Consider the following 13,352-nt stretch of genomic DNA (forward strand, 5'->3'; position numbering starts at 1 on the left):
TATTTGTGAGCTACCAGCTAAATCCCACCTCACCCCAACACAATGTGATGGTTTTGGGCAGCGCTGCCCACCTTTGGGCACCATGAGGGAGCACTGCAGTCCTGCAGTGGGACCCTTGCGGCCCTCCTCATTCCCATACCAAAGAGCACCTGCCTGCCTGGGGCAACCAGTGCTATGTCCAGGGCCTGGTTTGGAGCCAAGACATCTATGAAGATCACACCTACCCTGGCTGCCACCGCAGTATCACCAGCACAGCCCCCAAACTCCCAAATCCGCTGTGCCCATGTCTTCTCCAGCTCTATGCCACCAACACCTCCCTGCTTCCCTGCATCTCCCAGCAGGTGACAGTGGAGACTGCAGTGGGGATGCCTTCTCCTCCCTGATTAGTCATGTTCCCCCGTGTTCAGGATGGTCTGGCAGAGTAAAGTTGCCCTGCCTGCAGAAGGCATTCCATGTCCTCTTCATGCCACCAGAGCAGGGTTTCTACCTCTCAGGTGACAAGTGAGGAAAATTTAGCTTGACAAGTGGCTCTTTCACCTTCACCAGGGAAGGGGGACAGCAGCCGGCCAGCAGGAGGCCAGGGGGCACCCACACCATCCCAGTCTGGTCCAACACTAGTAACAGGGACAATGTTTCACTCCATGGCTGGGGAGAAGGGACATATCCATCATAGAAGGACTGGGGAATTTGTGTATTTTGGCACAGAAGACCTTCAGAGCTGAAAGTGTTGGGATGAGATGGGTTTCTAGGGATGGAGAGAGAAAAGAAGAGAGAGAATTTCCTCTCCTAGAAGAGAAGATACATGGGATCATACAGATCCCCTCTTTGGTTAAATCAAAATTGGGCATAACTGAGATATATATTACAGAAATTGCCAAAGGTAAAGATAGACTCTTTTAAATGCGCTACACCTATCTATGTACATTCCTCATGATTTCAAACCTACAATAAATAAAGGAGAAAATACTACCACCTACTTTTATGGATCTCATTTCTTGTTGTTTTTCCTGGTGTTCCCTCAGATTCTGACATAAATTTCAGCCTTTGTTTTAGAAACAAAGCTCTGTTTCTCATGGTTAGAGAGAAAAAGATGAAAAGGTTAACCCGAAAGTCAAAATGCAGAAGCCACATCAAACAAATCCAGTGTTTATCTTCATTTCACAGCTCATTTTTCAAGTCTATCCTGAGATTTGGAGACCTGATCCAACATTTTCAATGTCCTGGCCTGTCAAGAGTGGTATATAGAGTATACAAGGAAGGTAAGCCCTAAGCACACTGGAATTCTATGGCAACCTTGTGTCTGCCACAGAGAACACAGGAAGATTTTAGAAAGAAAATCATAGCACAATGTGGATAGATAAATATTGTGTGAGTGCTTTGTCTTGCTTCTGTCTTTGACAGCTCATGAGGAAATAAACCTGGCATTTTTTAGACTTTTCTTGCTTTTCTGTACGAATAGGTGTTCTTGAAGTTCAAGAAAGCTCAGGTATTTGAATGGAACAGCTCAGCACAAGTAATTAGCATGCACTAATTCCTTTAACTCTTTCTTTCTTCACTAAGGCACATTTGTAATGATAGTGCTAAGCAACATGACTTTAGTTTATCATCTACTGATTTTATTATTTACACGGTCATTAATATATAGAGAGAGATACTAGGAATTACCAGGAATTTGAGACATTATATAGTAGATACCTCACTAATTTCCAATTTTCATTTCAGTAATTACTTAAAGCAGAACTCTATGTGGACTCAGATACACTAGGTCCTGGCCAGCAGTTGATGGACTCCTGCTAGCCCCAGCAAGCTGTGGCCATCCTGGAGTCACTTAGTCATGGAGAACATCATCAATTCCTGCCTTGGGTGGCAACCAAACATTTTTGTAATTAACTAGACTAATCCTCACACTTTCATGTGTGTAGCACTGTGGAACCCATCACCAAGCCTGTAAGTGGAAGTATTGCTGCTGAAAGCAAAATTTGCCCATTCCAATGACACCCATGCGTTTTATGAAAAGGAAAAACATGTTATGCTTTACTGAAGACATTGAGACCACAAAAGCCAGCCAGTCCTGGTAACACTTTGTGAACACACCCAGTGTGAATTTAAGGAAATGTGGAACTTACTTACTTGCACTGATGCATCTCTCCCAGGAGCAAGAGCCATGCAGAAACATTTGAAAAGCAAGGAGGACATGTAAATACATTGAACCTTCACGCTGGTTGTTTTCCAATTTGGAATTTTTTATGTGCTTTATTACCCAGTGTTTAGTCACAGTACCTAAATAAAAAAGTTGTGCCTAAGTATCAGGAAGCAAGGACCAGCATTTGAGTCATGCCCCAGTGTGGGTCCTGACCATACTGCAAGATATGCATCTGTGAATTAAAACCACTTAAGAACAAGGGTAACGTGCCGCCATTATTTAATGTTACTTTGAATTAAAAACTTTGGGAATTTCTTCAGAGGTTCTTGTGTATAAATCCCTCATTAGGCTAGTGATAAAATAAAATAAAATAAAATAAAATAAAATAAAATAAAATAAAACCTGAAGACAGTTCCCCTTGTCTGTGTTTCAGGTACCTTCTCATGGTAGAAACAGAAACCATGAAGGATTCCAAATGAGAGAGGCTGAGAGTGCAGGTACCCAAATGGCTGTGATTTATCAGTGTGCTCCTTTACAAGGACTTAAGCAATGTTAGATGTCTCTTTTCTGGCACAGACAGCTGTAGATTTGTCTTGCTAAAAAAACTTGCTTTAGGTATTGTTTTCTGCTGCTTTGCATATTGCCAAAACAAAGACGTTACATCTGTTTCATTTAAAATTCCTAATTCAGGCTGACAGTCAAGCTTCAAACCAGTTTTGAGGAGTTAGCAGAATTAAGCAGTGACTTATTCCTTTGTATTATGAAAATGCTATCCATTTTAATACATTTGTCAATGTAAGTACTAAGTAAGTTTTTAGCATGGTCATTCTCAAAGATCGCCTCTCAGAACACTATTTTCCTAAATTATGTAGTCTGCGATAAATTATCTTAAGCAGTTTTGCATAAATCAAGCAGCTGGGATGAGTTTGAGGCCACCATAAATTATATCTTTATCTTACTTTGCACACTAATTACTGTAATAACTGTGATACTATTGTTGTCCATACTACTTCAGACTGCAGGGAGGTTACAATTCAGTTTTAATAGTTTAAAACAACTCTTCGCTATACCAATGACAGGGTTGCTTGTTTTCATTTAGTTTGTTATATTTTGGAATGCACAAATAATTTATTTAAATAAAGATATATACAAATATGATGAAGGAAAAACTCTACAGAATTCAGTACAATGGCTGCATGCACTGGGGATGACGCTATGATTTGCTTCATAGGAGTGGAGTATGAACTGAAAATTAGGAAAAGTTTTGACGGTGTGCTGAAAATCCCATCACCACATTGAAGGGTCTTCAAACCTGCAATACATATTATGAATAAAAAAAAAAAAAACAAAAACAAAAACATTAAACACATTTTAAAGCCCCTTCTGAAAAATTCAAAGTTAGAACTACCTAAAATTTTCATTTTAGTCATCTCAGCAATAAGGAATACATATGCATATTTGCAGTTGAAGATTGTATATGCAACTCCCATCAAATCAGAGGCATCCTGGTTGGCCAGATGTCTATGCTTGGGTACCAGAACTTGTCCCTCTGTACTTCTGCCCAGATGGCCTGCTTTTACACCACTGAGACTCACTGCAAAGCTGCTTTATGCCATTAAGTAGCCTTTAATGAAATTCAGGTAGAAAACTATGATATGTTGAAATACAAATAGAGGTATTTGTCACTTTTACTCAGGAGTAAACAGTTTCCAAAGAGAATTCACTGAGCAAAAAAAAACCCACCCCAAAACCAAAGACCCCACTTGTCCTGCTGTTACCAACTTCAAACAAAACCGAAGTCCACAGCCACCATCCTAAAATATTACCATGATATTCCACTGCTCAATATCAAACATTTGAAATATGTGTTGAAAGGGGCGCTGGGGGTAGCATTTGATCTAAAGGTCCTCTGCTTGCCAATAGCTGTTTGGTCTACACAGAGGGAAAGTCAACAAGCAGGAGAACATGCAGAGAGATCAGGAGAAATGCATATGCCATAATTTTTGCCACTTAAAAGTTGGGCGATTAGTCTTGACTCAACATCTAGTCTGCCTCCACAGTCACTGGAGAGACACTGACACCTTGAGAAGACCATTGATCCTGCCCATTTTAGGGTGGAAGGCTCATTTTGGAGATACCCATCCCTCCGACTGACTGCAAAGGCAGCCTAGACAACTACTTCACACTAGATACCTAAGTTTTAGAGGCAGTAGTAGGGGAGATGCATCCTGTTATTAAGTTTTAAAGTTTCTCTCATGGCCCCACAGGATCAACAAGATCAGAAGCATGCGACCTCACATGTTTTTGTCATAAGAACTTATTCCTACTCGAGTCAAGGTGTTTTCTTTTCTTATTCCTTAACTTCCTTTTTTTTAACTGGTTTCTATAAGAATCTCTCTAAACTTTCTTTGTATGGTCAGACATACACCTAGACTGCAAAATACTTTGGGGCATAAATCAGCAAAAGTGAAATGTCAAGCCAGGTCAGCCAACCTGAACTGTTTCTTAGTACCTCAATATTTAGGTACAAAGTTCAGTTCCTGAGAACTCATTCAGTGTGTCTGTGCCACTGATTCACTGAGTGTAAATTACATCTGCTCCATAACTGCCTGCAGGTATACCTACTTCCAAAACATATACATCATTAATTTACGTTCAGAATATTACCAGCCTGCCTTTAATTCATTCAGCCTGGCTTCCTCCAGGGGGAAGGCTCAAACAGCCGTGCTGTACCTGGTCATATTTGCTGTTTGTCCAGCTGTCCGCCCCTGCATGGCTGTCCTACCTTCCCCACCAGCTTTCAAACCCTCTGGACAATTTCAATCAAGCCAGAGAGAGGTACAGATGTCTCAGAGATATTAAGTTTCTGATGTGCTATGAAACACAGGACTGGGTAGAAAGAAGATTTAATTATGTCCTCCACATGGAGGAGAAAGCTGGAGTGGGGTTCAGAATCCATACAGGGTTTTATCCTAGAAAACACATCCATAAGAAACTAGACATCATTGTTCCCAGTACTCGCATAATTGTCATCGATGAATGACAAATAGCATACTCAGTGTAAAGTGCTGTTACAGGGGGTATGAAATAAAAATCTGTTTCTCATCAATTCTTGATCTTAAATGCAGACTAGTTTGTTATTTTGCTCATGAGTTTTTGCTCCCTAGTGTGTTATAAATAGCATTATTGAAACAATAATAATAACCATTGAGTTTTGTTATGAAGGGGTGAAAATTACAGAGGGTATTAGACTTTGTACTACCCTGTGTGTTGCCTCAAATTCATGGCAGCGGAAATTTCCCATTATGCGAGGGCTCTGCCTTGTCATTACCAAACACAAAATCGTCTAATACGTTTCACTGCACTCCATGCAGTTTTTTTACATAAGCATCTGCAGAGAAAACTGCATCCCCACAGCTGCGGTTAGTCATCAAACCATAAGTCAACAGTCTCCCTACGCGCAGAACTGCAAGTCTCGCGGACAACCTCCCTTGACGGCAGCAGAAATTTCGGTCACCTTTCAGTGACAAGATCATGCCCTAAGTTCAGCGCTACAGACTATTATGCTTAAGTACTTAACTAGTCTAATTGAGCCTTCGCCCAGCTGATGAAAGCGCAGATCATTTGCTTGTAGACTCCTGAGATGAATACTGCGTAAAACATTTGTTTCTGCAGTAGTAGTATTATCAGCAAACTTCAGGCTATCAGTAAAGGCTTAGACTGAGCTCATTCATGCTTGATTGTGAGCAGAATTAAAACCAGTATTTTCTTTCCTGAGCCAAAACTCCCCCTGCACCTTACTTTTTCAACATACTTACTTTTCAGCTGTGTTAACTGTAGTCACTACAAGGGTCGTTACCTAACTCGATAAATGCAGGATGTACATTTGAGAACCCACTGTTGCTTGAAACACCACTGTTATTTTAAACCAGGTGCAAATGGAAATACAAAGGCCCTTTTTCCCTTTGTAAAATATTAGGTACAAAACCAATGTGAAATACTGTATTATAAAGACCAGCCATAGCCATGAGTTTGTGTATAAGTTAACATATGTGCATATTTACCACTCATACATCTTTAAAGGAAAAATTTTAATCTGTTTGAGTAGCAAATGAGTAGAAATATGCCATTTTGGTGGCTCTAGTCCATAAGTGAATCGTCATTAAGCATCAGCATACAATTCTGTGTAATAAAGCCCAGTGTGGGGCAAGCATTGTGGGAACGCTTCCCTTCCTTCAAACAGCAGGTATGGCCCGCTCCCAAAATTGGGAAACAAGGAGACTGGACTATGTGATATCTGGTAAGGTATTTCTTGCATTCATAGATGGTGCTAGCTCTTAACAAAAAAGGAATTACAAATGTTTTTTAAGGACACATTTATCCAGCTGTTGGTGGATCCCTGTGGTGAAACGCATTTATTGATAAAAAATGAAACTGTTAAATCTGAATGAGAAGCGAAAGCCACCATAAAACCTCTTCATACATACCTGGATCTAGGAATATTTTCTGTGCTTTCCCTCAACAAGAGGTCTGAGATCAGTGTATCTGGGCTTGATCTCTTTCCATATCTAAGGAAAAAGAAAAAAATATATTTTTGTATATGTCAGTTTTCAAAAATTAAGACTAAGCACAGAACCATTGCACATTTTTTTTTCAGGAAAAACAATGAACAGAGCAGACATAAAGACAACTTTCCAGCAAGTATCTTAACTTGACTTAGTCATATGAGAAAATGTTCACTCTTCAGTATTTCTTTATTTTTTCCATAATCATGTTACGTGATAGTATTGAGAAACTCTGAATATTTCTCAGTTCTACGGCTGTTGCTAGATACTCCTAGGCCTTGCACCTTACTGATGTGAGCATGGAGGAAGGGGGAGGAAGCTGGGCATGACGTGACCTCTGAGCATGTCATTTCTGCCAACAAACCCAGTTCCACCATCTCATTAACTTTTGCACTGATTTAGATGCTGCTGCATTGTAAATGAGGGGTCAATTTTATCTATTAACTGAATAGGAAACTAACTCAGCTATGCCATATTATCCAAGGAACTGGCCAAGATTTTTTAAGATAACAACTACATTTGGGGCTGCCCAACACATAGCACATTAGGTCATAAAAACTGAGCTACCCCAAGATAATCATCACTTTTGAACTATATGGCCATGGGAGAGAAAACTTTCTGAATCAGAGTTCTTCTTCAGTTAAATGGGATATCACCGGCTAGCTTTGTCCTATATTTACACAGCAGCCGTCTTCCTATAGCTTTTTGTTTGTTTGTTTAAAATCCTGGATTCTATACATTGCTCAACAGTTAAAAGTACCACAATTCCTGGTTCTTGGGAAGGAATCTGCTCTCTTTTCCTGAGAAAACAGAAGCAACAATGAGCAGCCAGCTTGACAGACACTTCATCGCTATAAGGATACATTAGCCTAAGAGTGAGAACTATAAGCAAACGCTCCCTTGGTTGGAAAGAATTAAGATCGTGGTTTGTAACTTGTGTATGTAATTAGTCTGAATCACAAAGTACATTAACAGATAACAGCTTTGTGAATGCTGCTTGAGTGAAATTCCGATTCCAGAGAAATCAAAGGTGTAATTAAGGACTTAGATTTTATCCGTTGCTGTCAAGATGTTTCTCCAATGATTTGATCTACATTTTGGGGGACGGGGGAAATACAAAAAACCTTCCCAAACTATATTTAAAAAGCTAGCAGTTTTACCTGTTGATGGCATGACTTACTGAAAAGTGGAAGTGTATCTCACTTTTCAATCATTTTATTCAACTTTTTGTATTTTTACATTGCCTTAATCATTTTAGTACATCACCTGTGCTCCAGAAAGACAAAGCATCAGTTTCAGAACTTTAAAGTAAATTTCTTAATCTAAACTGAATGAAAGCAGGTATCTGAAAAGAACCAGTCAGACAGCAAAATGCTATTACAATAACGCAATCAAGCATGATGCTGAATCAAATACCTTGCACTCCATCACCACAAAGGGATTTCTTTCTTTCTAGTTCCCTACTCCCATTAATATGGAAGGGACCTGGACTTCAACTGAGGGGGAATCTAATTTGCTGTTGTTTTAAAGAAATCGATTTAACAACTCAGGAACTTGCTTCACCAGCTTACACTTGGGCAAAACTCCCACTCATGTCTCAGAAAGTTCTGTCTGAATAAGAAATGGGTAGCAACCCACCAGAGTGCAGAGATTTGGTCAAATCGTGAAGATGACTGTTGGAGACATACCTCTTATATGAGTCCCTTCAGCGCCTGTGTGTTGCACCTGCTGTGCTGCTGCTACCTGTGCTGGATGGACCCACCATGTCCTTCTACAGCAAAGCTGCACATGAAGCAATTGCCGACTGTGACCAACTGGGCTGGCCAAGGAGCAGCCGCTCTTCCTATGTCAGAAGACTGAGCCTCTGGTCTGCCCCATAATTTTGCTATGCTACATGGCAAACCATGTTACCATGCTACAGCCCTAATAAAAAGACCTCATGGACGAAGTCAATCTCTTCTTACTGAAGCAAATGCCTTGGGAGATCTTCGTTCCAGCTGTTTCGTATTTGCTCCCTGTCTACCCTGCTCAGCTCTGAGACAATGTGAATACAGAAAGTCAGGCCTTTATTTGCTGTTTGGGAAGCACTTTTATCAAATATTATTGCTGTTTTAAAAGAACAAGGCTCCAAGCTTTGTGAAAATACCTGGTCAGGTTTTATGCTCAGCTTGAGACATTAAGGCCTTTTTTTGGGCATGCTGGTAACCCACAACTCCAGCTGAAGTCAAAAGGATTGAAGAGTAAACATTCTGATTAGAGATATAGTATCTCAGACTCAGCGGAATCTCAAAGCTTGCCATGAAAACTTGGGTCTTGGGAGTCATATCCCATTGATGTCCAAGGCCAGCAACAAGAGCTGAGGAATCTCAGAAGTATCTTGTGGGTCTGATTCAGAAAACTGACAAAGAAACCCAAGCTCTCAAGATCTGGTCCCTTCCACATTAAAGGGTACTGACATGCAGTGGAAGCATCAGTACCGTTAAGTCAGACACACTTCCATATTCTCTGTGAAGCCTATAGTTCAAGCCATTTCAAGCAGGAATGGCCTTACTGTTTTGCTACAGCACGGAAGAGCCACAGATGCAAGAACAAGCTACGAGGGACAAAAGGAAGAGGGCCTGTTGGCAAGAGGGAGCACAGGTAGTACCAAGCAGCAGAAGGAGGACTGATTCAAGGAAAGGTGGGCTCTGAGAAAAGCCCCCCGAACAGTGCAGTAGAGGGGTATGAGGCAAGGACCCCAGGATGGTTTGGCAAACAGAGGTGGGACTTATCCAAAGATACATAGACTCCTGCAGGGCAGGAGTCTGCATCTGTGCTGGTCACCTTAGGCTCTTTTTTAAGTCAGAAAGACCTGGCATGTAAGGAACAAGGGCTCTCATCAGAAATGAGAAGTTTGAAACAGGCCTGGTGACCTGCACCCTACAAGTACCCGTTTCCCTCGGTTAACCTCAAAGGGGTATAAAGCTGATGGGCACAGATGTCTAAAGCTAAGTGAGATGGATCTGAAGAAGAAGGATCTCAAAGGAGAGAGGGAGCAAAGCAGCTACACAGACAAGGTCTGAAGACAAGAAGAGAAAGATGGTCTGGAAGGAAGAAGCTTCATGGGAGCTGGGATGAAGACCCCATGGTCTCAGCAGCTCAGAGGGGAACAACACTCAAATGCTTGGGTTAGGCCAGAAGCAGAAGCCAGGGGGATGATCCAGGAGATTATTCATAATCACAAAATCAAACAAGACAAGATGAATCTGTAGAGGCAAAAAGCATTGATTTCCTCATCCTTTCCCAACGTGCTGTCACTGCTCCGTCTCACCAGTTGCACAGTGACCAGGCTGCAGGCACCAGGTCTGGTGAGAGGTTGAGCACAGCTCACTCACACACCCTCAGGAGGAGCAGGGTGACCCCCCACACCCCTCCATCTCCCCCTCACTGCAGGGCTCCACAGGAGCACCAAGCACAAAAGGCAGAGGCAAAAAGCTGTAAGAAGAGAGAAAGCTTGGAGCATATCTGCTGAAACAGACTAAATGATTCAAATTCTTAGACCAGTCCAAAATGCTTCAAAAGTTATTGATTCATTTTTCAAGCGGCTGTGTCACTGCCAAAACAGGGAACCTCCAGGAGCCCAGTCAAGCTTTCCAAATGGAGGTGGCAATTACTTTATTTCTTCACTGTTAATTCACTGCACAGTGGAAACAGCACAGCTTTTTTCTTTTTTTGCTTTTTAAAACTTATGTAGTCAACTTCAAAACGTGTATCATGAAGTTGCTACTGTGGTGGGTTTTTTTCTGCCACCTTCCTTGTACTTCTAGGTCAATTTTGTCCCTTTAAATATGAGAGAGTGGGTGGGAAACCTAGGTGAAACCTGAAGAACAAAATTTAAATTCTGCATGGCTTTATCCATCAGCAACATTGCTTGGGGTTTTTTAAATATGATCTGGTTTTGGACAGTAACTGTCTTTGAAACGAGAGATAAAAGAAACAAAAGAAGAGATGAGAGACCAGCCTGGAGATCCCACCACACGCAAGAGAAAAGGGCAGCAGGGGCAGAACTTGAGGATCAGATTATTTTAGCAGTAATCTAGATAAAGAGTTATCCAAGCACAGACTATCACACAGAAGCATGCCATACACATGAACGAGTTGGGAATATTGCTTTAAAAGTCCAGGATAGAAGAACTGTACTTCTATCAGCCTCTTCATCTGTGTTATGCTATTAGTGCACTGGCAGACAATGTTATGGGTTTGCTGGGAAAGCTCTCAGTTACATGACAGCCTGCCTTCTAATTTAATTCTTCAGACTTCTAGAGGGACAAATGAAAGCCTAATTTTAGACTTCTCATCTGTTTTTGATATTAAAGAAATAGTATGTCAAAGCTCTTCTGGGTCACATACTGTTCAGGGACCTCAGGGGAAACTTCTATTAATCACACAGTCTGAACTGGACAGATGCTAAAAAAAAATACTATTTTTTTAATAATAATTTTTAACTTTTTTTTCAGGTTGAGCCTTTACCGTTACTTTAACAAGCAGAGTCATCCCCAGAGAGCCAGTTTAGAGAAAGTCAGGTTTGGGTCACGCTCTTTCTCTTTCAGCTTGGGCTTGAGTTCTTGCTTGTGATCTTGAGAGAGTTTTTGGTAGGACTAGATGGGTTTTCTAGTGCTCACAGCTGCATGAAGTAGCTGTCAAACCACAAAGCATCTGAACTCCTACAACTCCTCAGCAAGGCAAGAGGGGCACCTCTTCTCATCAAAATCTTCACTAGCGTCAGCGGGAGCAACAGAAGTGGGAAACTGCTCCTACTGCCCCGTCTAACTCTCTCCAGTTCCTGGGCTAGTTATGTTTTCTCTCCCTTTTGGGAGGCTCTCCCCCTACACACTTCTGCCTGCCAGCCTGTCTGTGCCGGTACTAGAAGGGGCTGAGCGAGCGGAGGCAGCTTTGACACCCCTGACCCTTCTCCCAACTTGGATGGTGGAAATTCAGCTCTGGACCCAGAGGCCACTCGTGGGTGCACGGCTGTCGCTCTTTAAAGGGAGTCTGTGCACCACATCTGTCTCCGTGTTGGTGGGGGAGACACCCAGGTACGAGGGGACACCCTACTTCCCTCCCCTCCACCTCGCCATGGAAAAAGGCAGCCCGGGAAGCGGGGTAGAGGGATGCTGGCCGGGCCACTCTGCCTACCTCTGCCTGGTGATGAGGTTGATGTAGTGCCTCAGCGCCGAGTAGTATCTGGCCATGTCCTCTGCGGGGGCGTCCTCGCCGGGGCTGTCCGGTTTGGAGGGGTACGCCTCCGCCAGCGTCCCCAGGCAGACCAGCAGCGACAAGGCGAAAGTCAGCACCGACACCCACAGCCTCACGGTACCCTGCATCTGCACGGTGGGATGGGATGGGATGGGATGGGATGGGATGGGATGGGATGGGATGGGATGGGATGGGATGGGAGACAGCCGTCGTCAGCATCTCGCCCCGACGGCGGGACCAGCGCGGCCGCCCCAGCGCGCCCCAGCCCGGGCCGCCCCGCGCCCCCGTCCCCATGTCCGTCCCCGTCCCCAAGCCCGCCCCGTCGCGGCACTCACGGCGGCGGCTGCAGCGGGGCGTCTCTCGGCTCGGCGAGGCGCTTCTGCCCGTGGGTCGGGGCTCCCGAGTGCGGGGCTCCGCGCCTCGCCGGGGTGTTTTAAGGCTTCCCCGGCAGGCAGGAGGGGCCTCGGGCGATCACGCCTCGCCTGCTCCGGTCCCCCACCCCCCCGCGCCCCGCTCCGCCTGTCCCTGCCCCGGGAGGGGCACCGCAGCCGCGGCCGGGCGGGGCCGGGCGGGACCCAGGGGGCGGGGGCTGCCGCTGCCCCCCCCGCAGCCCCCGCCGCCCCGGCAAATCCCACCCGAGGGCTGCAGTCGGGCTCCGTTCCCCCCGGGCTCCGTGTCCGGCCCCCCGGGTCCGGCCGTGGGAGCCCGGGGGGGCTGTCACCGTGCAGCCGCCGAGCCGCCCCGCTGCCCGAAGCCGGCAGAGGAAGGGGACCGGGTGTGGGGAACGGGTTTACCCCGCTCCTAGCGCACCGGAGGGGCCCCAGGCTTGAGCTTCCAAGCAGGAATGCTGCCGAAAATAAAGCCACGAAAGTAAAGTGGTTTTGGGGCAACCGAAAATACCAAATCAGTGCCACGGGCTCAGACCAACCCAAATCATTCTACGATTCTATGAGCGTACCTGCTAAATGGGTAAATCCTGGGGCTTAACTCCGCCGGGGGCAGGCAGCAGAGCTGCAGCAATGAAACTGTACCTCCCCCCTGCCTGCTCTGCCAGGGAGACCCTCTACACCCCTGCCCAGGGCCACCTTCTGAGGGACTTTTCTCAAGTGACTTTATTCTGTTTTGTTCCTATGCCTGAGCCACATGCCACAGAAAATAGCTCACCAGCGTCACGGGATAACACCAGCCTTTCCAGAAGCCTTCCACACCAGCCTGTCCCAACCCAAGGGACCCACTGCTAAATACGGGACACGGCAACTTCTCCCAGCAGCATGGGACTACAGGGACTGATCCAGCCAAAGTGCCAGATTTATGTGTCTCCCTAAACTTGTCCAGCCCTACAGTCAGTGGGAAGGGATGGGCACCCTGACAGTGATTTGATCTCTCATACGACGGAGGTCTGAGATAAG

General features: G+C 44.5%; 1 protein-coding gene across 1 annotated transcript; it reads right to left on the reverse strand.

Moving 5' to 3' along the window:
* Positions 1-3,430: 3,430 nt before the first annotated feature.
* Positions 3,431-12,071, reverse strand: NPY (neuropeptide Y). Its single transcript, XM_074150775.1, has 3 exons — positions 11,884-12,071; positions 6,631-6,711; positions 3,431-3,455 (listed from the first exon to the last, which is right to left on the reverse strand). Exons 1-3 carry the CDS (start codon positions 12,069-12,071, stop codon positions 3,431-3,433), a joined length of 294 nt encoding a protein of 97 aa, XP_074006876.1.
* Between the last annotated feature and the right edge of the window lie 1,281 nt (positions 12,072-13,352).

This window comes from Numenius arquata, chromosome 7 (assembly GCF_964106895.1).
Source record: "Numenius arquata chromosome 7, bNumArq3.hap1.1, whole genome shotgun sequence".
NCBI classification, from domain to species: Eukaryota; Metazoa; Chordata; class Aves; order Charadriiformes; family Scolopacidae; genus Numenius; species Numenius arquata.

What these genes read in the sequence shown, in the direction of transcription:
- NPY (XM_074150775.1), bottom strand. Translation starts at nt 12,071, where the DNA reads ATGCAGGGTACCGTGAGGCTGTGGGTGTCGGTGCTGACTTTCGCCTTG. An exon ending in AACCTCATCACCAGGCAGAG is followed by an intron (nt 6,712 to 11,883) that starts GTAGGCAGAGTG and finishes CTTTTTCCTTAG; the next exon opens with ATATGGAAAGAGATCAAGCC. An exon ending in GAAAATATTCCTAGATCCAG is followed by an intron (nt 3,456 to 6,630) that starts GTATGTATGAAG and finishes TATGTATTGCAG; the next exon opens with GTTTGAAGACCCTTCAATGT.